Source organism: Aedes albopictus, chromosome 2 (assembly GCF_035046485.1).
Source record: "Aedes albopictus strain Foshan chromosome 2, AalbF5, whole genome shotgun sequence".
NCBI classification, from domain to species: Eukaryota; Metazoa; Arthropoda; class Insecta; order Diptera; family Culicidae; genus Aedes; species Aedes albopictus.
The window spans coordinates 356142092-356167520 of record NC_085137.1 but is presented as its reverse complement, the minus strand read 5'-3'; the positions used below and the strand labels follow the sequence as shown (position 1 = coordinate 356167520).

General features: G+C 38.9%; 1 protein-coding gene across 8 annotated transcripts in view; it reads right to left on the bottom strand.

Moving 5' to 3' along the window:
* Positions 1–25429, bottom strand: part of LOC115263279 (serine-rich adhesin for platelets) — a 552542-nt gene that overhangs the window by 10137 nt on the left and 516976 nt on the right. For 5 of the 8 annotated variants that reach the window (XM_062852797.1, XM_062852795.1, XM_062852796.1 and 2 more), the window contains 3 exons: positions 21269–22085; positions 20955–21197; positions 20595–20893 (listed from right to left, as the gene is read on the bottom strand). In XM_062852797.1, the coding sequence (XP_062708781.1) occupies positions 20595–20893; positions 20955–21197; positions 21269–22085 (1359 nt within the window). Of the gene's footprint in view, positions 1–20259; positions 20400–20594; positions 20894–20954; positions 21198–21268; positions 22086–25429 lie in introns of all 8 variants that reach the window. The other 3 variants (XM_062852798.1, XM_062852800.1, XR_009997896.1) reach the window with 2 other exon arrangements.

Sequence of the window (25429 nt, the reverse complement as noted above, 5' to 3'; positions counted from 1 at the left end):
AACTCGGTTGGGATGGGTTCTCCATGGAGGGTCTGACGAGGATGATCTGCTTCTTGCTTATCACGGTATTCAGGTCTGTTCTTGCCGCGAAAAGGAAGATATTTTCTTGGAGCATGCACTGAAAGACTATCTTTCGCTAGAAGGACTTGGTGTCATGAAACCTGATAAACCACTGCTATCCCGAGAAGACCAGAGAGCTCTAGAAATTTTGAACCAAGTAGTTCAGACAGACGACGGACATTATGAAACCCGTTTGCTATGGAAATACGACGATTTTCGGCTACCAAACAGTAAACCTGTAGCTTTGCGTCGATTTCATTGCTTGGAATCTAGAATGAACAAAGATCCCACACTAGCGACAGCACTGAGAGAAAGAATCGAAGATTACAAAGCCAAGGGTTACGTACGAAAACTATCAGAAGCAGAACTTCCGGAGCAGACACATCGTTTCTGGTATATACCAATATTTCCAGTGTTTAACGCAAATAAACCAGGAAAGTTGCGTATTGTCTGGGATTGCGCGGCAAAGACCGGGAGCGTATCGCTGAATTCAATGCTGATCAAGGGTCCCGATCAGCTAGTCCCCCTCAACAATGTTCTGTACACACAGATCGAAAAAAGAGTGTAAAATTCTGTGACATATGATGCACATAATTGGAGCGTGGGATATCGCAGAAGTTTACATGACATATCATGTAAAGTTCATAAAATATCATGTAAACTTATATTATATGTCATGTAATTCAGCATGACTCTGAGAGTTTACATGACATATAACACAAATTTACATGATATATCATGTAAACCATCATAACACTAAGTTTACATGACTAAAATGAAGTTTACATGACGTGTAAACCTTATTATTTTTATCTGTGCAGGTTTCGGGAAAATAGAATCGGAATCAGCGGGGACATTAGAGAAATGTTTCTCCAGGTTAGAGTCGCAAAAGAAGATCAGAATTGTCAACTGTTTTTGTGGAAAGATGATCCTGAAGATGATATGCCGTCTACATACGTGTCGCAGGTTATGACGTTCGGCGCAAGCTGTTCTCCAAGCTGTGCACAGTTTATAAAAAATTTGAATGCAAGCAAATACGTTGAACAATTCCCGAGGGCAGCCGAAGCGATCACCAAACAACATTATGTGGACGACATGCTGCTCAGCGTAGAAAGCGAAGAAGAAGCCATTCAGGTAGCACAAGAGGTCCGATACGTTCATGCTCAAGCTGGCTTCGAAATTCGGAATTGGACTTCAAATTCCGTCTCTGTTCTTCAAGCTCTTCATCAGGAAAAGACAGACCTCAAAAGTCTTCACGTTGGATCGGAATCTACTGTGGAAAAAGTCCTCGGCATGTGGTGGTGCACGGTCACAGACAGTTTCACCTACAAACTTTCGCCAAAGTACGATTATGAACTTTTGAGTGGAGAACAAAAGCCAACCAAACGGCAGGTTCTGCGGACGCTTATGTCCGTTTTTGATCCTTTGGGCCTACTCTCCAGCGTACTTGTGTTCCTCAAAATACTTTTCCAGGAGATTTGGCGTTCCGGCATAGATTGGGATGATCAAATACCAGACAGTCTGCATACCAAATGGAAGCAATGGTTGCGCATTATTCCAAAACTACAAGATATCAGCATTCCCCGTTGTTACCGTGCCTTGACAACAATCAGTTCCGATACGAAGATTCAGCTACATACATTTGTAGATGCTAGCGAGTTAGGATACGCGGCGGTTGTATACCTTCGATTTCAACAAGGTAGTACGGCGGAGTGCGCGATCGCCGGTGCTAAATCACGAGTAGCACCCTTGAAATTCATCTCTATCCCAAGACTGGAGCTACAGAGCGCAGTTCTTGGCACCAGGCTCGCCAACACAATTTCTGAGGCACTGTCTTTCGATATCAGCGAGAGATTTTTTTGGACCGATGCGCGAGACGTCCTTTGTTGGTTGCGCTCAGACCACCGCCAATATACGCCATACGTGGCCTGGCGAGTGAGCGAAATATTGGATACGACGGCTATCGACGACTGGAAGTGGGTTATGTAGGAATGAGTATTAGAATAAATGAATATAATTAGGAATCAAACCGATGATTTGTATCAGTGTTAACTTGAAGAACTGAATGAGTGGGTAGGAGGATTCAGCAACAATGATACGCACGAAGATCTCGCAGCAAGCGATACCAGCGAGAGAAACCGGTAAACGAAAAGAGAGAGAGAGCGCGACGCGTGTCGTGCCGGCGGCGGTGGACTGGATGTACTTCGAGCAGTTTCAAAACGGATTTTGTTGTGTGACGACGTGTTTGTGTTTGGTGAAGGGAAGTGATGAAAAAAGAAAAGAAATAATAAAAAAAAAAAGAAAGATGAAAGAGTTTAAGCATTAAAGTGTTGTTATTTATAGTTTGACTGACTCCTACAATGGCGCAAACAGGTAGGTGTTACGGTAGTGGATTAGATGTGAAACGAAGCCTTTTTAAGTGGTTGTGGAGCGGAAATGTTTTGCACTTTGATGGCGGTGGAGCATCTATGACAGCTTGCGTTGGTGGCGATGCAAAAGAGACAACCACCGGGCGTAGGGGTGTACAAGTTGCACATTTTTGAAGATGCCTTGATTTTGTTTGTTTTTATTATTTAGCTTTTTCAAAGAATTTCGGCCACGCAAACGCAATGTTTTCTTGAAACGGCTCTGTTTTGTGAACGCTACTTCCGCAGTGATCGAACCGAAATGACAAAATCTATTTTACGAGCCGATTTTAATGTATGAAAATTTAAAAGGAGAGAGCGTCCTAACACGATGAATCGAAAAGGAGTGTAGGAATAATTGTGACATGATAGATATTAACCAATCCAAATTCCTGTACGGTAGTGGTTTGTGTTCAGATTTCCCGTGTTAATCTATCTGTAAGAACTTTGTTAACATCTTTTGCTCTCACGTATATGGATAGGCTTGCAGTAGGTTTCGTGAGACTTTTTTTTTAATAAAGACAAATCAATCAATCAAGCAATATTTCTGGTTTTGAAGCTTCTTGGAAACATTGAGCTTGAAAACCTCAATCCAAGCGAGTCTTGAGATCAGAGATTGTAAATGAATAAATCTGTGACAAGGAATACTAAATGGAATATGAAATATTTTCTGGTTTTGATACTTTATTGGAAACATTGAGCTTGAAAACCTCAATCCAAGAGAGTTTTGAGATCGGAGATTGAAAATTAACGAATCTTTTGCAAGGAATACTGAATGGAACATGAAATATTTTCTGGTTTTGATACTGTATTGGAAACATTGAGCTTGAAAACCTCAATCCAAGCGAGTCTTGAGATCAGAGATTGTAAATGAATGAATCTGTGACAAGGAATACTAAATGGAATATGAAATATTTTCTGGTTTTGATACTTTATTGGAAACATTGAGCTTGAAAACCTCAATCCAAGAGAGTCTTGAGATCGGAGATTGTAAATTAATGAATCTTTGGCAAGGAATACTGAATGGAACAATGGAATGTTTTCTGGCTTTGATACTTTTTTTGGAAACACTGAGCTTGAAAACCTCAATCCAAGAGAATCTTGAGATCGGACATTGTAAATGAATATATCTGTAGTAAGGAATACTGAATGAAATATGAAATATTTTCTGGTTTTGATACTTTATTGGAAACATTGAGCTTGAAAACCTCAATCCAAGAGAGTTTTGAGATCGGAGATTGAAAATTAACGAATCTTTTGCAAGGAATACTGAATGGAACATGAAATATTTTTTGGTTTTGATACTGTATTGGAAACATTGAGCTTGAAAACCTCAATCCAAGAGAGTCTTGAGATCGGAGATTGTAAATGAATAAATCTGTGGCAAGGAATACTGAATGGAATATGAAATATTTTCTGGTTTTGATACTGTATTGGAAACATTGAGCTTGAAAACCTCAATCCAAGCGAGTCTTGAGATCAGAGATTGTAAATGAATAAATCTGTGACAAGGAATACTAAATGGAATATGAAATATTTTCTGGTTTTGATACTTTATTGGAAACATTGAGCTTGAAAACCTCAATCCAAGAGAGTTTTGAGATCGGAGATTGAAAATTAACGAATCTTTTGCAAGGAATACTGAATGGAACATGAAATATTTTCTGGTTTTGATACTGTATTGGAAACATTGAGCTTGAAAACCTCAATCCAAGCGAGTCTTGAGATCAGAGATTGTAAATGAATGAATCTGTGACAAGGAATACTAAATGGAATATGAAATATTTTCTGGTTTTGATACTTTATTGGAAACATTGAGCTTGAAAACCTCAATCCAAGAGAGTCTTGAGATCGGAGATTGTAAATTAATGAATCTTTGGCAAGGAATACTGAATGGAACAATGGAATGTTTTCTGGCTTTGATACTTTTTTTTGGAAACACTGAGCTTGAAAACCTCAATCCAAGAGAATCTTGAGATCAGAGATTGTAAATGAATAAATCTGTGACAAGGAATACTAAATGGAATATGAAATATTTTCTGGTTTTGATACTTTATTGGAAACATTGAGCTTGAAAACCTCAATCCAAGAGAGTTTTGAGATCGGAGATTGAAAATTAACGAATCTTTTGCAAGGAATACTGAATGGAACATGAAATATTTTCTGGTTTTGATACTGTATTGGAAACATTGAGCTTGAAAACCTCAATCCAAGAGAGTCTTGAGATCGGAGATTGTAAATGAATAAATCTGTGGCAAGGAATACTGAATGGAACAATGGAATATTTTCTGGTTTTTATGCCTCATTGGAAACATTGAGCTTGAAAACCTCAATCCAAAAGAGTCTTGAGATCGGAGATTGTAAATTAATGAATCTTTGGCAAGGAATACTGAATGAAATATGAAATATTTTCTGGTTTTGATACTTTATTGGAAACATTGAGCTTGAAAACCTCAATCCAAGAGAGTTTTGAGATCGGAGATTGTAAATTAATGAATCTTTTGCAAGGAATACTGAATGGAACATGAAATATTTTCTGGTTTTGATACTTTATTGGAAACATTGAGCTTGAAAACCTAAATCCAAGAGAGTCTCGAGATCGGAGATTGTAAATGAATAAATCTGTGGCAAGGAATACTGAATGGAACAATTGAATATTTCTGGTTTTTATGCCTCATTAAAAACATTGAGCTTGAAAACCTCAATCCAAGAGAGTCTTGAGATCGGAGATTGTAAATTAATGAATCTTTGGCAAGGAATACTGAATGGAACATGAAATATTTTCTGGTTTTGATACTTTATTGGAAACATTGAGCTTGAAAACCTCAATCCAAGAGAGTTTTGAGATCGGAGATTGTAAATAAATGAATCTTTTGCAAGGAATACTGAATGGAACATGAAATATTTTCTGGTTTTGATACTTTATTGGAAACTTTGAGCCTGAAAACCTCAATCCAAGAGAGTCTTGAGATCGGCGATTGTAAATTAATTAATCTTTGGCAAGGAGTACTGAATGGAACAATGGAATGTTTTCTGGTTTTGATACTTTTTTTGGAAACACTGAGCTTGAAACCTCAATCCAAGAGAATCTTGAGATCGGACATTGTAAATGAATAAATCTGTGACAAGGAATACTGAATGGAACAATGGAATATTTTCTGGTATTTATGCTTCATTGGAAACATTGAGCTTGAAAACCTCAATCCAAGAGAGTCTTCAGATCAGAGATTGTAAATGAATAAATCTGTGGCAAGGAATACTGAATGGAATATGAAATATTTTCTGGTTTTGATACTTTATTGGAAACTTTGAGCCTGAAAACCTCAATCCAAAAGAGTCTTGAGATCGGAAATTTTAAATTAATTAATCTTTGGCAAGGAATACTGAATGGAAAAATGGAATGTTTTCTGGTTTTGATACTTTTTTGGAACACTGAGCTTGAAAACCTCAATCCAAGAGAATCTTGAGATCGGACATTGTAAATGAATAAATCTGTGACAAGGAATACTGAATGGAACAATGGAATATTTTCTGGTTTTTATGCTTCATTGGAAACATTGAGCTTGAAAACCTCAATCCAAGAGAATCTTCAGATCAGAGATTGTAAATGAATAAATCTGTGGCAAGGAATACTGAATGGAATATGAAATATTTTCTGGTTTTGATACTTTATTGGAAACTTTGAGCCTGAAAACCTCAATCCAAAAGAGTCTTGAGATCGGAAATTTTAAATTAATTAATCTTTGGCAAGGAATACTGAATGGAAAAATGGAATGTTTTCTGGTTTTGATACTTTTTTGGAAACACTGAGCTTGAAAACCTCAATCCAAGAGAATCTTGAGATCGGACATTGTAAATGAATAAATCTGTGACAAGGAATACTGAATGGAACAATGGAATATTTTCTGGTTTTTATGCTTCATTGGAAACATTGAGCTTGAAAACCTCAATCCAAGAGAATCTTCAGATCAGAGATTGTAAATGAATAAATCTGTGGCAAGGAATACTGAATGGCATATGAAATATTTCTGGTTTTGATACTTTATTGGAAACATTGAGCTTGAAAACCTCAATCCAAGAGAGTCTTGAGATCGGAGATTGTAAATGAATAAATCTGTGACAAGGAATACTAAATGGAACATGAAATACTTTCTGGTTTTGATACTTTATTGGAAACATTGAGCTTGAAAACCTCAATCCGAGAGAGTCTTGAGATCAGAGATTGTAAATGAATAAATCTGTGGCAAGGAATACTGAATGGAACAATGGAATATTTTCTGGATTTTTTGCCTCATTGGAAACATTGAGCTTGAAAACCTCAATCCAAAAGAGTCATGAGATCGGAGATTGTAAATTAATGAATCTTTTGCAAGAAATACTGAATGGAACATGAAATATTTTCTGGTTTTGATACTTTATTGGAAACATTGTGCTTGAAAACCTCAATCCAAGAGAGTGTTGAGATCAGCGATTGTAAATGAATAAATCTGTGGCAAGGAATACTGAATGGAATAAGACATATTTTCTGGTTTTGACACTTTATTGGAAATATTGAGCTTGAAAACCTCAATCCAAGAGAGTTTTGAGATCGGAGATTGTAAATTAATGAATCTTTTGCAAGGAATGCTGAATGGAACATGAAATATTTTCTGGTTTTGATACTTTATTGGAAACATTGAGCTTTAAAACCTCAATCCGAGAGAGTCTTGAGATCAGAGATTGTAAATGAATAAATCTGTGGCAAGGAATACTGAATGGAACAATGGAATATTTTCTGGTTTTTATGCTTTATTGGAAACATTGAGCTTGAAAACCTCAATCCAAGAGAGTCTTGAGATCGGAGATTGTAAATGAATAAATCTGTGACAAGGAATACTAAATGGAACATGAAATACTTTCTGGTTTTGATACTTTATTGGAAACATTGAGCTTGAAAACCTCATTCCGAGAGAGTCTTGAGATCAGAGATTGTAAATGAATAAATCTGTGGCAAGGAATACTGAATGGAACAATGGAATATTTTCTGGTTTTTATGCCTCATTGGAAACATTGAGCTTGAAAACCTCAATCCAAAAGAGTCATGAGATCGGAGATTGTAAATTAATGAATCTTTGGCAAGGAATACTGAATGGAACAATGGAATGTTTTCTGGTTTTGATACTTTTTTGGAAACATTGAGCTTGAAAACCTCAATCCAAGAGAGTCTTGAGATCGGAGATTGTAAATGAATAAATCTGTGACAAGGAATACTGAATGGAACAATGGAATATTTTCTGGTTTTGATGCTTTATTGGAAACATTGAGCTCAATCCAAAAAAGTTTTGAGATCGGTGATTGTACATGAACAAATCGATAGCATGAAATATTGGATAGAACAATAAAATATTGGAAATGTGTCTGAAAGATGGCACAATATATGCCTGAAAGATGGTATGAGATGTATCTGAAAGATGACACCAGATGTGTCTGAAAGATGGCACTAGATATGCCTGAAAGATGGCATGAGATGTGTCTGAAAGATGACACCAGATGTGTCTGAAAGATGGCACTAGATATGCCTGAAAGATGGCATGAGATGTGTCTGAAAGATGGCACTAGAAATGCCTGAAAGATGGCGTGAGATGTGTCTGAAAGATGGCATTAGATGTGTCTGAAAGATGGCACTAGATATGCCTGAAAGATGGCATGAGATGTGTCTGAAAGATGGCACTAGAAATGCCTGAAAGATGGCGTGAGATGTGTCTGAAAGATGACACCAAATGTGTCTGAAAGATGGCACTAGATATGCCTGAAAGATGGCATGAGATGTGTCTGAAAGATGACACCAGATGTGTCTGAAAGATGGCACTAGATATGCCTGAAAGATGGCATGAGATGTGTCTGAAAGATGGCACTAGAAATGCCTGAAAGATGGCATGAGATGTGTCTGAAAGATGACACCAGATGTGTCTGAAAGATGGCACTAGATATGCCTGAAAGATGGCATGAGATGTGTCTGAAAGATGACACCAGATGTGTCTGAAAGATGGCACTAGATATGCCTGAAAGATGGCATGAGATGTGTCTGAAAGATGGCACTAGATATGCCTGAAAGATGGCGTGAGATGTGTCTGAAAGATGACACCAGATGTGTCTGAAAGATGGCACTAGATATGCCTGAAAGATGGCATGAGATGTGTCTGAAAGATGACACCAGATGTGTCTGAAAGATGGCACTAGATATGCCTGAAAGATGGCATGAGATGTGTCTGAAAGATGGCACTAGAAATGCCTGAAAGATGGCGTGAGATGTGTCTGGAAGATGACACCAGATGTGTCTGAAAGATGGCACTAGATATGCCTGAAAGATGGCATGAGATGTGTCTGAAAGATGACACCAGATGTGTCTGAAAGATGGCACTAGATATGCCTGAAAGATGGCGTGAGATGTGTCTGAAAGATGACACCAGATGTGTCTGAAAGATGGCACTAGATATGCCTGAAAGATGGCATGAGATGTGTCTGAAAGATGGCAATAGAAATTCCTGAAAGATGGCATGAGATGTGTCTGAAAGATGACACCAGATGTGTCTGAAAGATGGCACTAGAAGTGCCTGAAAGATTGCGTGAGATGTGTCTGAAAGATGGCATGAGATGTATCTGGAAGATGGCATGAGATGTGTCTGAAAGATGGCACTAGAAATGCCTGAAAGATGGCGTGAGATGTGTCTGAAAGATTACACCAGATGTGTCTTAAAGATGGCACTAGAAATGCCTGAAAGATGGCGTGAGATGTGTCTGAAAGATGACACCAGTTGTGTCTTAAAGATGACACTAGAAATTCCTGAAAGATGGCATGAGATGTGTCTGAAAGATGACACCAGATGTGTCTGAAAGATTGTACTAGATATGCCTGAAAGATGGCATGAGATGTGTCTGAAAGATGACACCAGATGTGTCTGAAATATGGCACTAGATATGCCTGAAAGATGGCATGAGATGTGTCTGAAAGATGGTACTAGTTATGTCTGAAAGATGGTATGAGATGTGTCTGAAAGATGACACCAGATGTGTCTGAAAGATGGAACTAGATATGCCTGAAAGATGACATGAGATGTGCCTGAAAGATGACACCAGATGTGCCTGAAAGATGGCACTAGATATGCCTGAAAGGTGGCATGAGATGTGTCTGAAAGATGGCATGAGATATGTCTGAAAGATTACACCAGATGTGTCTGAAAGATGGCACTAGATATGTCTGAAAGATGGTATGAGATAATCTGAAAGATAAAACCAGATGTGTCTGAAAGATGACACTAGATATGTCTAAAAGATGGTATGAGATGTGTTCGAAAGATGACACCAGATGTGTCTGAAAGATGGCACTAGATATGCCTGAAAGATGGCATGAGATGTGTTTGAGAGATGGCACTAGATATGCCTGAAAGATGGCATGAGATTCATCTGAAAGATGTTACTGGATATGCCTGGAAGATGGCATGAGATGTGTCTGAAAGATGAGACTAGATGTGTCTGAAAGATGAGACTAGATGTGTATGAATGATGGCACTAGATTTGCCTTAAAGATGGCATGAGATGTGTCTGTAAGGTGACATGGCATGAGATGTATCTGAAAGATGGCACTAGATGTGCCAGAATGATGGCATGAGATGTGTCTGAAAGATAGCACTAGATATGCCTGAAAGATGGCATGAGATGTGTCTGTAAGGTGACACTAGATCTGTCTGAAAGATGGCTCTAGATATGCCTGAAAGATGGCATGAGATGTGTCTGTAAGGTGACACTAGATCTGTCTGAAAGATGGCTCTAGATATGCCTGAAAGATGGTATGAGATGTGTCTGAAAGACGGCGATGGATATGCCTGAAAGATGGCACTAGATATGTCTGAAAGGTAGCTCTAGATATGCCTGAAAGATGGCATAAGATGTGTCTGAAAGATCACTCAATATATGCCTGAAAGATGGCATAAGATGTGTCTGAAAGACGACACTAGATGTGCCTGAAAGATGGCACTAGATATGCCTGAAGGATGGCATGAGATGTGTCTAAAAGACGACAGTAGATATGCCTGGAAGGTGGCCAACCGCCTTCCTTAAAAACCCCAATCCAAGAAAGTATTGATATCGGAGATTGTGAATGAATAAATTTGTGGCAAGGACTACTGAATGAAACAATGGAAGCATCAATTGGAGTTGATGCTTTATTGGAAACGTTGAGCTTGGATATCTCAATCTAAGAAAGTTTTGAGATCGGTGGCAAGAAATATCGAAAAGAACAATGAAATATTGGAGATATGACTGGAAGATGACTCAAGATTTGTTTGAAATATGGCACAAGATATACCTGAAAGAAGGCGTAAGATGAATCTCATTACATCCACAAGTGGCAAGGGCACAAGTGTTAACTATAGCATTGTATTACATTTGTACTTCAAATATGAATTTTTGAATACTATAGAGCCTGGAAAGCTCATAGGTATTCATTTCTCAGACTTGGTTTGTAAGTATGTTTCAAATTTAACACAAATTACTCATATTTTCTTTTTATTATAATTAATTTATTTTTTACAGGTTTTTCCATGTTTCATCAAGTGAGATAATTAGGATTTTGTTTTTGTCATGAGAAAATATAAATACCCCTTATTGTATGAGCATTTATTGTTATTTAATTGAAAATGAACAGAGTAGAAGAGGAGGAGGATGTAGGAATGAGTATTAGAATAAATGAATATAATTAGGAATCAAACCGATGATTTGTATCAGTGTTAACTTGAAGAACTGAATGAGTGGGTAGGAGGATTCAGCAACAATGATACGCACGAAGATCTCGCAGCAAGCGATACCAGCGAGAGAAACCGGTAAACGAAAAGAGAGAGAGAGCGCGACGCGTGTCGTGCCGGCGGCGGTGGACTGGATGTACTTCGAGCAGTTTCAAAACGGATTTTGTTGTGTGACGACGTGTTTGTGTTTGGTGAAGGGAAGTGATGAAAAAAGAAAAGAAATAATAAAAAAAAAAGAAAGATGAAAGAGTTTAAGCATTAAAGTGTTGTTATTTATAGTTTGACTGACTCCTACAGGTTAGTACTAAAGACAATGTAGCTGATGAAGCAACCAAGCTGAAACGAGCCCTAGATATTAGCTGCCATAGCCGGTGGTTCAGGGGGCCTGAATTCTTATGGCAATCAACAGATACATGGCCGTGTGAACCTTTCAGCTCCAATACAACCAAGGAAGAGCTCCGTGCAAATCTTCTTTATCATAGGGCAGTCCCACAGCCGCTGTTCCAAGTAGAAAAAGTTTCGGGTTGGAATCGCTTATTACGCACAGCAGCGACAGCAATCAGATTCATCACCAATATCCGACGAAAAACAGCAGGTGACGAGCGCCTTACAGGACCATTTTCAAAAGACGAACTCGTGCATGCTGCAGCTGTACTTTACCGCCAAGCTCAAAGTACGTCATTCGCAGAAGAAGTTGGTGTTCTATCCAACCCAGAAACACACAAAGAGATACCAAAATCAAGTCCAGTTTTCACCATGAATCCATTTTTGGACGGAATGCAAGTAATGCGAATGCATGGCCGCATCAGCGCATGTGAATATGCTAGCACCGATGCCATGAATCCCGTGATACTTCCCAAGGACCATTATCTATCGAAGCTCATCGTACAGGACTACCACCAGCGATATCATCACCGCAATCAGGAGACTGTTTTGAACGAGCTGCGGCAAGTATTTCGAATTCCAAAATTACGAAGATTGCTGGGAAAAGTAAAAGCAGAATGTCAAACGTGTAAGAACCAACGAGTAGTACCCAAGCCTCCTCCTATGGCAGATCTTCCAAGTGCCAGATTGGCTGTTTACACCAGACCTTTTTCGTTTGTCGGGGTCGATTATTTTGGACCAATGACTGTGGCGGTGGGGCGTAGGAACGAGAAACGTTGGGGAGTCCTAATAACCTGTTTGACCATTAGGGCGGTGCATTTAGAAGTTGCTCATTCGTTAAGTGCAGATTCTTGCATTATGGCATTGCGGACGTTTATGGCAAGGCGGGGGGTTCCAATACAAATATACAGTGATCGAGGAACTAATTTTATTGCGACCAGTAAAGAACTGAGCGAATCACTGAGAGAGATGGATCAACAGAAGGTGATTCAGGAAATTGTCAGCCACAACACTCAATGGACATTCCTTCCACCCGCTTCCCCGCACATGGGCGGTGCGTGGGAGCGCCTCGTCCAGACGGTCAAGGTCAACCTACAAGCAATGCTTCCAACACGACATCCGACGGATGAAGTCCTGCGGAATACCCTAGCTGAAATTGAAAACCTTGTAAACTCACGTCCATTAACTCATGTTCCGGTAGACGATCCTGAAGCTCCGGTGTTAACACCGAATCATTTCATTCTGGGTTCATCTAGTGGACTTAAACCCGCTACACGTTTGGACGATAGGGCCTTAGTTTTGCGACGATCTTGGCGTGCGTCACAAAGAGAAGCGGATTTATTTTGGAAACGTTGGATTCGTGATTATATGCCAGAGCTGACTAAACGCACGAAATGGTACTCTAACGTCAAACCTATAGAAGTGAACGACATCGTACTAGTCGTCGACCCAGATCTTCCCAGAAATTGCTGGCCTAAAGGTAGGGTGATTTCTGTCAATCGTGCAAAGGACGGACAAGTGAGATCAGCCACGGTACAAACTGTGACTGGAATATACGAGCGACCCGCAACGAAGATCGCCCCGTACTGGATGTTCGCCGCGAAGAACTGGTAAACCAGGACCCTGGCGTACCTGGGGGGAGTGTTGCGACCCCTCGGTCGACGCGTCTTATCAGGACGATCTTCATTGAGGTACCATGATCCCGACAGAACTCGATAGATGTAGGTAGAACACTCAATATGACAGAGCAACTTGTCAAATGCTGGGACGTCAAACATGAGATGGTCAGGAGAATGATTAGGCAAAATTGCGGTGTGGTTCTCGAATTGTTATTATAGAATTTTTGCAGTTACTCGTTATAGTTATAATTGTTTTGCAAGTAATTAGTGAAACGAGGTAATCTAACAGCTAACACTTCAAGTTATCATATTTAACAATAAATGAATTTCTTTAAAGATAAGCTGTACTAGACTTCGGCATATTCGCTAACCGTAACTAAACTGCGTTGGAGATCGTTTATAGAAACATATTATCGTAAGTTTGATCAGATAATCATAGTTGAATTAAGACCCTATTTTATCTACATGCAGTAGAAACAGATTTGCCGCTAGAAGTTTGGAACCATACACCATAAAGGGACGAAGATAGGAGGAATTAGAGCACGAAAGAACTAAACGTAAGTTGAGTGTGGCCCCAATTGAATTGTGACTAATGAGGTTGAATTTCAGGAATTTTTTAATGTGCCTAATAAATATTAGGAAATCGGAATCTCGTGCCCTCCTTTCACTACTCTTGATAGTTGACCGGTGAGTCAACAGAAACCTTGAAACATTTCAGGGGAATTTTTGAAGAAATCCCTTGATATTTTTTGGAACAATCCCTAAAAGACATTCTAACGAAACGCCCTGAAGTCATCTCTGAAAAAAATCCTAGAAGAATCTCTGGAGGAGTTCATGAAGAAATCCAAGAATAACTTCTTGAGAAAAAGAATCTCAAGATATATTCCTGAAAGAATCGAAAGACGAATTTTTAAAGGATTCCTTTCGCAGGAGCTATTCTTGAAGGAGTTCGTGGATGGTTTTCTGAACAAATCTGTGGATGAACTTATAAAGGTTTCTTGAAGAAAATTGTGAAATAATTCCTGGATGACTTCTTCAAGATTTTCCAGGCTCCTGTATGCATTCCTCAGAAATTAGCTTTAAAGAATTCCAACGCTTGAAAAATTCCCCTGGAAATCCTTGAAGTAATTTTGAAAAGTTTTCAGGTAGTAATGGTGGCATCCGTAAATAAACTCTTGGATGATGACGGAAAGAATTTTGCAATTACTGAACAAATCCCTGAATATTTTTTTAAGGAGATCCCGAGAGGAATTCCTGAACGAATCACTAGAGCAAGTCCTAGAATAATCTCAGGAAGAATTCCCGTAAAAATCTATAGAAGAGTTCTTGTAAAAAATCCCTGGAGGAGTTCCTGGAGGAATCCCTGGAGGAATTTTTGAATGAATTCCTGGAGAAATGCCTGGAGAAATCCTTGGAGGAAGTCATGGAGGAATTTCGGGAGGAATCCCTGGAGGAATTCCTGAAGGAATGCCTGGAGAAAACCTTTGAGAAATATCTGGACAAATGTCAGGAGTAATTCCTGGCGGCATCTCTGCAGGAATTCCTGAAAAACGCACAGGAGTCCCTGGAGGAATTCCAGCAGACGAATTCTTGGAGGAATCCCTGCAAAAAAAACCAGAAAAATCCCTGGAAGAATTCCTGAAGGATTTCCTAGTGGAATGCCTGCAGAAATCCCTAGAGGAACACTTGGATACATTATAGGAGAACTTGATGGTAGAGTTACTGTTGAAATTCCTGGAGGAATCCGTGAACCCAGCTAACACAAAGTCTTATATGATGTTGAATAGGATGCTAAAGTGGAGGCCATATACGTACCTGCTTCCATTTAATCGCGTGTAAAGTGTGCGTATATCGCTTTCACTTTTGCATCCTATCCAACATCATATGCGATCGTGTGTTGACTGGGAAGCAATTCATGGAGGAATCTCTGGAAGAATAACTGGAGAAACCCCTGGAGAAATTATTTGATAAGTTCCCGGGAGAATCCCTGTAAAAGTCTCTGGCACAATCCCTGGAAGAATCTCTGGCGGAATTTCTGAAGGAAAGCCTGGCGGAATCACCAGATGAACTCCTGAAGGAATTCCTGGAAAAATGCCTGAAGAAATGCCTAGAGGATTTCCTGGCAGAATTTATGGAGGAATTTCTGAAAGATTTCCTTGAGGAATTGCTGAAAGAAGTCCTGGAGAGATCTCTAGAGGAAATCCTGGAGAAATTCCGGGAGGAATTTCAAGAAGAATTCCAAAAGAAATACCTGGAGTAATCCCTGGAGGTTATAATATATCTAGAGAAATATCTGGACAAATCCCTGGAGCAATTCCTGGCGCAATAAATGCAAGCATTCCTGGAGGAACCACTAGAGGAATTCCTGGAGAAATCCTTAGAAGGAACTCTTGGAGTAATTCCTGGAATTTCTGAACATCTGGAAGATTTTCTGAATTTTCCTGAAGAAATTCCTGGGGGAATCCCTGGAGAATTGCAATCTACGTAAGAATTCCTGGAGAAACTCCTGAATAAATTTCTGAAGAAATCCCTGGAGGTATTGTGGATTCCCTAGTAGAATTTTTGGAGGAGTCCTTGGAAGAATTCCTGGATATATTCTAGGAGAAAATCCTGGGGGAATTCCTGACAAAAGTATCTGTGGCGGAATTTCTGAAGCAATTTCTGGAGGAATCCTTGAAGGAATTACTGGATGCATTTGAGGAGGCATCGTTGGACAAACTCCTGTAGGAATTCCTGGAGGAACCCTTGGAGAAATCCCTGAAGGAGTTCTTGGAGGAATGTCTGAAGACATCTCTAGAAGAAGTACAGGAGGATTGATTAGAAGAATTCCTAGAAGAATTCCTGGATAAATTCCTTAATTATCTCTGGAGGATGTTTTGGATTTCTCAGAGGAATCCCTGCAGAAATTCCAGGAGGTATCCCAGGAGAAGTTTTTGAAGAAATCCCCGGAGGAAGTACTGGAGAAAACGCAGAAGGAATTCTTGGAAAAATCTTGAAGGAATTTTAAGAAAAGTCGAGGAAAACTTTTAGAGGAATCCCTCTAGCAGTTCCTGAATGAATTCCTGAAGAATACCTACGATGAATCCTGAAAGCAATCTCAAGAGGTGTTCCTAAGGGAATTCCTTAACAATTCCTGAAGGAATTCCTGAATGTATTTCAGAAGGAAGTCCAGTAGGAGTTTCAAGAAGACTCTTGGGAGGAATTTTCCAAATAATCTCTGCAGTTGTTCCTGAAGGATTCTGAGAAAAAAATATCCAGTGAATCCCCGGAAGAAATCCCAAGGGAATCCAAGCAGGAATTCTTGGAAAAATATCCGAAGAACCCCCAGGAGGAATCCCGGAAGCAATCCCATGAGGAATTCTTAGGTAATCCCAGTAGAGAATTTATGTAGGAAATTCCTGGGGGAAAAATGATTGAATCCACTTCTGCAGTAATTTCTGGACGAATTATTGAAGGAACCCTTAGATGGACTCCTGAAGCATTTTCGTACAAAGTTATGAAACAATTTCCAGATTATGTCTTTTGAATTATCTCTGATAAAAATTTCTGAAAGAGTTTCTGGAAGAAATTCCTCCTGAAACACTCTCCAAGCAACACACATGTTAGATAAGAGTTACGACAGCGCATGTTTTGGTTGTATAGAAGTTAATTTGACGTTGATTAAACACAAAGCTAGAGTAGGGGAGTAAGCGCTGCCATAACTGTTATATGATACGTGTGTTGCCAGATGGAATTATCGGAATTCCTGAATATATGCAGAAATCCCTAAAAAAAATCTCTGAAGGAATAGCTGCAGAAATACCTTAAACGATCTATGGTAAAATTTCTTTAGGAATCCCTGGGAAAATTCTGAAGAAATCCTCGAAAAAAAAAGCAATAATCACTGAAGGGATCTCTGAAGATATTCCATGAGAAATTCCCGAAGGAATGTGTGGTGAAATTCGAAAAAAAAAATCTTGAAGGAATCTCTGCAGGAGTTCATGATGAAGCCACTGCTGAAAACTCTTGGAAAATTCCTGTAAGTATTGTTTAATGCATCCTTGCAGAAGTATCTGTAAATATTTCTAAAAAAAAACCTGTGAGAAGTTCCTGAAGCATTTCTCGGAACAATCCCTTGAACACTTATTGTAGGAACCCCGCAAGACATCCGTGGAGGTATTCAAGGAAGAAAAATTCCTAGAGAAGTCCCTTGAGCAATTCGTGAAGGAATTCCTGGAAAAATTCTCGAAGAAATACCTGGAACAATTTCAGAAGATGTCCCTGGAGGAATTCTGTATGAAATCCCAGATTTTTTGCTGTTAGCATGACGTTTGTTTGATTTTAATGCTATTGAAAATTCATAAATTTTGAGTTTTTACACTCTGCAGCAGCATATGGTGCTAGAAAATCCTTTTTTTTCCCTACCGTAACCAGTTGCGGCATATTCGGAAAATTTGGCATGTTGTTTTGAGTTCCATAAAAAAAATATCACAAATTTTAACCATTCAACCAAGCTTGTAATTTTATACACTTTGATCTTAGCCTTTAGTTGTAATTTTATAATTTTCTATAAATCTTATTGAAGCGTGTTTATAAAGAACTTGACGAAATTTCTTGTGGTTTTTGGGAAAAATAAAGTTTGATGATTATGAATAAAATTCTAAATTGTTAGAATGGTTTATTCCTTTAATTTTTCAAGATGTCAAGGTATAATCTTGAGTTAGCTGAAATTTGAAAAAAATAATTGAAGCAGCCAGGGGGGCCATGGCCATCCACCTGGCTACGCCCTTGAGGGGATAAACAAAAGGCTAAAATATAAACGACTCATAAGAAAGTGATCATTCTTCATAAATAATTCGAAAAGTCCCAGTGAAGAAACAGGGCTGTGAGCAGTAATAAATAACAAAATTTCCATAAACAAATAAAAAATGCATAAATAAATCAAAAGTTTCCATAAATAATTGATTTTTGGGCAATTAAAAACGTCAAAATGCAATGAATAATGCAACTGTTGCAATAAAAAAAGCCAATTTTCCCACCAGAAAACTTCGAATTTTCCATAAATAAATTCGATTTTTCCATAATAAATTAGAAAATTCACAATAAAAAAATATCTAAAAAGCAATTAATAATTCAAAAAGTGCAATAAATAAAAAAAATAATTATCAATAAATGTCAAAAAACGAGCAATAAACGTAGATGCATTTTGAGCCAAAAAAAATATATATAGAACATGCGGCGAAGCCGCATAGAGGATTGAGAAACTGAGGCGGCAGAAGGCCGCCGAAGTTTCCGATATTCGATGCACCGCAACTGCATCGATTCAGTTCTAGGCAAACCACAGATCCAAGAATTTGCCCGGTATAATGCAAACACAGATGTTATCCCTTTTCTAGGTCCGACGAGCGATAGCGAGTTCGGACAGCAAGCAATTGCTCGGTAAATTGCAATCATAGTTACGCAAACTTTTCAGTTGTTTCAGTCATATATAAGTGCGATTCAGCATTTCACTGTCTCATACTTTCCTGCATTTGTTTTTCATGGGTAATTTCGTCATTTTTTATTGCATTTTTTGTATTTTTTATTGCTTTTTCGATATTTTTTTATTGTAAATTTTCTAATTTATTATGGAAAAATCGGATTTATTTATGGAAAATTCGAAGTTATTTGGTGGGAAAAATGGCTTTTTTTATTGCAACAGTTGATTTATTCATTGCATTTTTGACGTTTTTAATTGCCCAAAAATCAATTATTTATGGATTTTTTTTATTTATTTATGCATTTTCTTATTTGTTTATGGAACTTTTGTTATTTATTACTGCTTACACCCCTGTTTCTTCACTGGGACTTTTCAAATTATTTATGGGAAATTTTGTATTTATTATGGAACGTTTAACTGTCTGCCATAAACAAAATGATCGGGGTAGGCAACATTTGTTACGGGTATAAATATTCGTAACATTAATAAGACAGATTAATTGTTAAATGTGTTATAAATGTAATGTTCGTGCGTTATTTGTGTTAAATGCTCTACTTTAACTTGTAAATATTCTCCGAGTTTAAATACACATTTATAGGGTTCTATAGAATAGGAGCCAACGAAAGGCAATCCAATTCTGATTGCCAACTTTCACACCATTTCGGGCAGCGGCTACGTACTGGAGATGTAAATCTCTAAACTTCAAGTTATAAAGCGCTAGTGATGAAACCCGATGCCCGATTAGGATTAGTTTTCCTCGACAAAATCAAGCTATGAAAACAGCAGCAATGACTGTCAACTAAAAGCGAAATGCCATTCAAAACACAAACTCTAGGTTGACTGATGGACCTAGAACAAATATGAAAGCTCGTCATCCTGTGATCGTAAGGTGTTATCCTTCTGCAAAACAGGGCACATTAATGTTATATGTTGTGCTCTGCCCATTCGTGTCCTTTTTTGTGCATTTGTAAGGTTCTATGTTAATCCTTTGTAATAATTAATTTTCTTTTATTTTTGTAACACATTTTCTCTTTTCAAAAAATGGTCAACTAGCTGTAAAAGTGCATTAAAAAATCTCAAATATTCACTCCAAGCTGACCAACTAGTTGTCTATATATGATCCAAATTTGGGAAAAATCTAGTTATTCTAAATGCAGTTAGAAAGATTCAATTGAAAGGCATAGTTATCCGAAGTCAACTTTGAACTGTTATATCTCCGAATTGAATGAACCGAATGCAATGACATTTTGAGCATCCATGACCTTATATGATAAGTGTAGAAAAACGTTTGACGTTTGAGAGCTATTTCTCTTGTGTCTGGCTAACATGAAGCTTATCTTAGTTTTGATTCCATTCAAGAATGGGTAACGATTAAATGTTATGACAAACAAATTAGAAAAGACATCACATTCATTGAATATTAGTTTCAACAAGGAATGTGCTTAATGCACAGAGTTAGGCATACAAATGTTAGTCAGTCGAAACGTTCACAACGAAACGGAGGGCAGTAAAAACCTAGCAAAAATCAAAATAACCAGCACATTTCTATTCACCGGTATAGATTGTCATCTTAAATTGTACAGGTATGGAGAGTGTGGGGTGGGATGAGCGGATTAGCTAAATGTCCACGCCTAAACCGGCGAATGCCCGCTGCGTTCCACCGTAAACCCTTCACGCGTTCTTGATCGCTTAACTGGAGGAGAAGAAGAAGAAAAGTCGCGTATTCCGGAAAATAGGGGAAAAACACAACAGAAACAGGTTAGGTTCAGTTCAGTTCACCACCACCACCATTGAAGCGGGAGTAAGCCAACTAGTGGAAGCTGGGCGCTGTTTGCCTGTACAGGTCAGCCTGGGTCAGCTAGCGACATCTAGGATCGCGGATACTTACACGACTTTCGATCCGCCTGTCGGGTACGTTTCCGTTCCCGCTGCGTGGGTCTAGGGGTGGCCGCTTTGGTTGCCGTTTTTACTAGGGATTCCAGTATCTCGTCGTCCCCGTCCGTGAAGCTCTCGTCCCGGTTGTGGAGGCTCCCGGTGTAGCTACTGTTCAGGGTACTGGTGGCACTGGAGTTCATGAGGGTGACGGGGGATGCCGTGGCGTCACCTCGTCTTCGCCTCCAGGTGAGTGTTCCGCTCATCTCGACTTCTTCGCCACCGGGTCCCTTGGTTGGCGTTCCGAGGAGAGTCCTACGGGGTGGAGTTATGGTTAGAAATCGCTTTAGGGAACAACGAGAGTGAGAGTACTGACCTTAGTTCAACATCTGCCCGGTCCTCCTGAGTGCCCTTGAATTTGCCTACGTCGACAATCAACTTGCCTCTAGTCTTGTTTCTCTCTCGGTGGTTGGCCTTCTTTTCGATCTGCTGCTGGACACGTTCCCGAGTGGTGCGGTATTCTAGTGCGAACTCCGATACGATCCGACAGAACTCGTTCGGTCGGGATTCGGCTATCCGGTGCTGGGGAACTCCCAACCACTGCAGGAACTTTCGATACCTGTGCAAGAGTTTGAGAAAGGCATTTGTTAGCGTCGGTATTACAATTGACCAACGATTCAGTGATCATACCTGTTGAGAACCCTCCGGTGTACTATACTGAGAATGATGATTCGTTCGGCACAATCCGCCAGGAAGTCGATCAACTTCTGCTTCAGGTGAGGTGCCGTGTCGTGTTTGCTGATTAGTTTCAGCCTGTCCCATGACGCTTTGCACTCCGTTTCCAGGTAGGTGATGTTGTGAGCCAGCTCGCCAAAGTCGGCCTTCGATGCACGGGTGATCGGGCCTATCTCCGAGTACAGATCGGTTGTGTTGGCCTGCGTTTCCATTACCATGTGGCACAGATGGTGCAGAAGCGAGTGCTTGTGAACTGTGTCCTTAACCTCGGGAACTTTCGCAAGGTAGTCGATTTGGAAACCTTTGACTGGGGCCCCGTTCAAGAAGATGCCGATCTTCAGCAACGTGGATAAGATGCACTTGAACGTAAGGTTCGCTTTGAGCAGTTCAACACCTTGCTTAAGATCCATCAGCGGTTCGGCTATCTCCTTTTCGATGTTCTCAAAGTCTAGCTTGAAGGCCCACAGTTTGAGACGGGCGCCCAGTTCCGAGATGGACGACAGTGTCAACAGGAACTGCTCAGCAGTTCCCAAGGGTAGTTCTGGATTGACCATCTGAGCTTCCTGGATCTTACATCGCTCTTCGTCGCTCGGGAGCATGTTTAGGAGCTTCTCGATACCCTCACGTGTCACGACTGTCGAATCCATCTTCAGGATCGCTGCCTTGATAGCACGTGGTGGAGGCAACTTGGTCATAGCGATGTTGATCGCGTTTGATCGCTTGTGATCCAACACGATGATTTCTTTGTTTTTGTTGAGTTCTTGTTGTTTCTGTAAAGGGGATTAGAGAAGGTCACTCAAGGTTCTTTTTGTAGAAATGTAGAAGCATTTGTATTCCACGGTACTAGGGATTGTACAGGGTTCAACCTGTTTTGTCAAGTTTCTGTATACTATCCAAAACGAAACGATTGAAAATGCAATGAAATGTTACGATGAAGCCAAACAACTTTGAAAGCGAAATCAATGCAAAGCAATGAATTGAGTCATGCAATGGTGAATCTATAAACTATTTAGAGATAATATAGCTGCACATAATTTGATGGACGTTTCTAGCACCTCACATGAGCAAACAATTGCTCAACAGACCAGCATTCATATTCCTGTTTAACGATTGCCATTCGCTGTCATTGGAAAACTTTTGTCGACATCCGTCACATAACAGCGCATGATGTGCCCCTGTCAAAGTTGGTTATAAGTTCCATTCTCGAAGAAAACTTTGTTTTGCGTCGGTTGAGATATGCTATCCTATAACCAACCCATCCCATCTCAGTCATAAACCCGTTCTTTTGACACGTGTGCCACTGGATCTACCCACTCCGCATCCGTTCGTTCGGAACGTGTCGTAAAATTTTCTTCCACATATGTTAAGCTCACGTTCAACCAGAACGTCTCTTATCAAAATCCTTGAAATAAGTTCGTCTCATACACACGCGGCTGGTGCACACCAGATGCGAATGAATGTGAAATTTGGCCCGACCACGATGAATTACATTATCATCGTTTATTGAGTTTTCCTCATCGAATGATGAATAAAATCTTAGTTTTACCTTCTCCTGGCTGGGTGCTAGCTGGGGATCAAACAAAAAAGGATAGGAGACCGGGATTATGATACGCTCACAGATGGAAAAGGTCAAACTTTGACGTTGGGGTTCCATATGTTGGTCTTAATACTTTCCCTGCTGGTACATATGGAAGGATGATAAGACGAAGACGTTGAGCACATTTGTGGTTTTGTTTTAAGATGTTTCAAGATTGTTTTTATCCCTATCGGGAGGAATGATTTGTAATTTGAAATTTCGGTGTGAACGTAATTTTGTAATTAAGGCTCGAATTTCAAAGTTATGGTAATTTACGGCCATGGAGTAAACATAAGTTTTCTGAACTTCAAAATCTCTTGTCATTTTCTTCATTACCAATTATGTATAGCCATTCCATAGGAAAACGATATAGGGTGCGGGCACCGGTTTTGGCCAGTCTAAGGAAAATCATTTTGATAAAAATAACAAATAATCTAATGAAAACTACCAATGTGTCAAATGAAAGGTTTCGAACTATACTTTATTAGAAAAATGTAGAAATCCAGCTAATACTTGATTTTTATATTAAAAGTGGCACTGGCCAAAATAGAAGCTTTGTTGCAGTTTTGGCCATATTCTCAGCTTTGGTTTCTATTTTGGTCAATCACGTGTATTTCTTATGGGAGTGGCAAAATTAGAAGCACCCTGGCCAAAATAGATATATGAGAGCTGATTTTTTAAGGAAAATTATTTTTTTTCCAGTTTTCAATCAAAATGTACGGTTTTCACAGCTGCTGTAATCATCATATTATATTAGAATCTACTTGTAAAAAATAAATGTATGCCGATTTAGATCGTAACAGGCTGAATACCGCACTATGGCCATAACTCCGGGCTGACCAAAACTGAAGCTTCTACCCTAGTTCAACTCCGATTGCCGTGAAACTTGGTGGGTTTGTAGTTCATTGAATATAGTTAGACCCGTATTTTTTTTATGTCGTCATAAGGGTGACCAATTTTAAAATAGGGTGGTCCTTAAAATCAATGTTTACAAAAACTAAAAAATGTCAAAAAATTATAACTTCTAAACAAGTTGATCGATTTTAAACTTCTTTTTGTTTGTTTAAAAGCTGTTGAATTGTAGTTTTCAGGAAAAAATTGTTGAAGTGGCCAAATTGTGTTTAGATGCAAAAAATATGCAATTATTTTAGTTTTTTGACGTATTCACGGTCTCAGGACCAAAGGGGTTTCATGGTTCTATATTTTTATCAGAAAATTCAGTAAATTTGGCAAGACATATCAAAAAAAATTCGAGATGCATGTTTTTTAGTTCTTGAGACATATGTTTTAAAAAATAAAAGAACAAATTTTCCCATACAAAACATATTTTTAAATTTGATTATATTTTAAATCCTTATTAAACTATGGATACCGTAATCCGGGGTCAAATTGACCAGCGGGGTGAAATTGATCATTCGGGTACTACATTGTAATTCCATATTAGGAACTCTTAAGCGTCGTAATGATCTTAAACTTTTTACGTCATGTGGTTCGTAGCTGTCTAGAGATGAGTGTAGAATTTTAATTTTTTAGAAAAAAGTTAGTTTTGCCTAATTTTTTAAAGGAATTTGCAATGTATCTCTCATTTAGCGGAAATCGATTGCTAATAGGACTTTCCGTAAATTCTCTGTTTTAATATTTTGCGGAACCTTGGTTGGGAAGTTTTGTAGCTAATCAGAACATGAAATAGTTATAAAAAAGTTCATTTTATGAAGAAATAGTCATTTATTGTGATAGAAATCACTTATTTCAAATTAAATTGCCTAATTTTAGGCGTTTAAGGGAAAATTTCAAAATTTAATTTTGCGATCAAAGTATTAAATTCACTAGTTGTAAGATTTTAAACGCGTAATTCGGTTTTAGGAAAGCAAAATTAAGAGGAGAAGGAAATTTTCCTTCCCACCCGATGCTTAAATGTATACTGATTAATTTCGCCCCAAAGTGGCATTTCCAATTTTTTGATATTTGAAGTTATTTAACTTAAAGTTTAAATTTGTTGAACAAAATTCTGTCACATGGTTCCATGGAGATCTACAGGGTACTGGTTTTACAGAAATTCTTTTGGCAATATTTGAACTGGCAAAGATGTTATCGGCAAAAGTTGTTTAAAAGTGATCAATTTGACCCCGGATTACGGTACCAAAATCATTAGAAATCACTCAAAATACATGGCATAGTTTCATGAGGATTACCAATATCAGGAAATTTTCTAGCAGCTAATATTAAAATATACGACTCTCTGTATTGCACTGTCTATCCGATGACTTATCGGTATGATAATTAGTGCGCCGTCGAACTTTCGCCCATCTAGCGAATTGAGAGTCGTGCCTTAACGAATTTCGCGAGGAATTTCAATATAGATTTTCGGAATGTATACCTCGAAGGATGCCCGGGGGACAGCAATCCTATATCTGGAATATTTCCGGTGGGTGCCTTTGGAAAATGATGGGACTTTCATGAAGAAAAGAGAAAAGTTTCACGAGAAATCGGATTGATTACAACAAAAAAGCCAGTAGGAATCCCTAGACGGATTCCCAAAG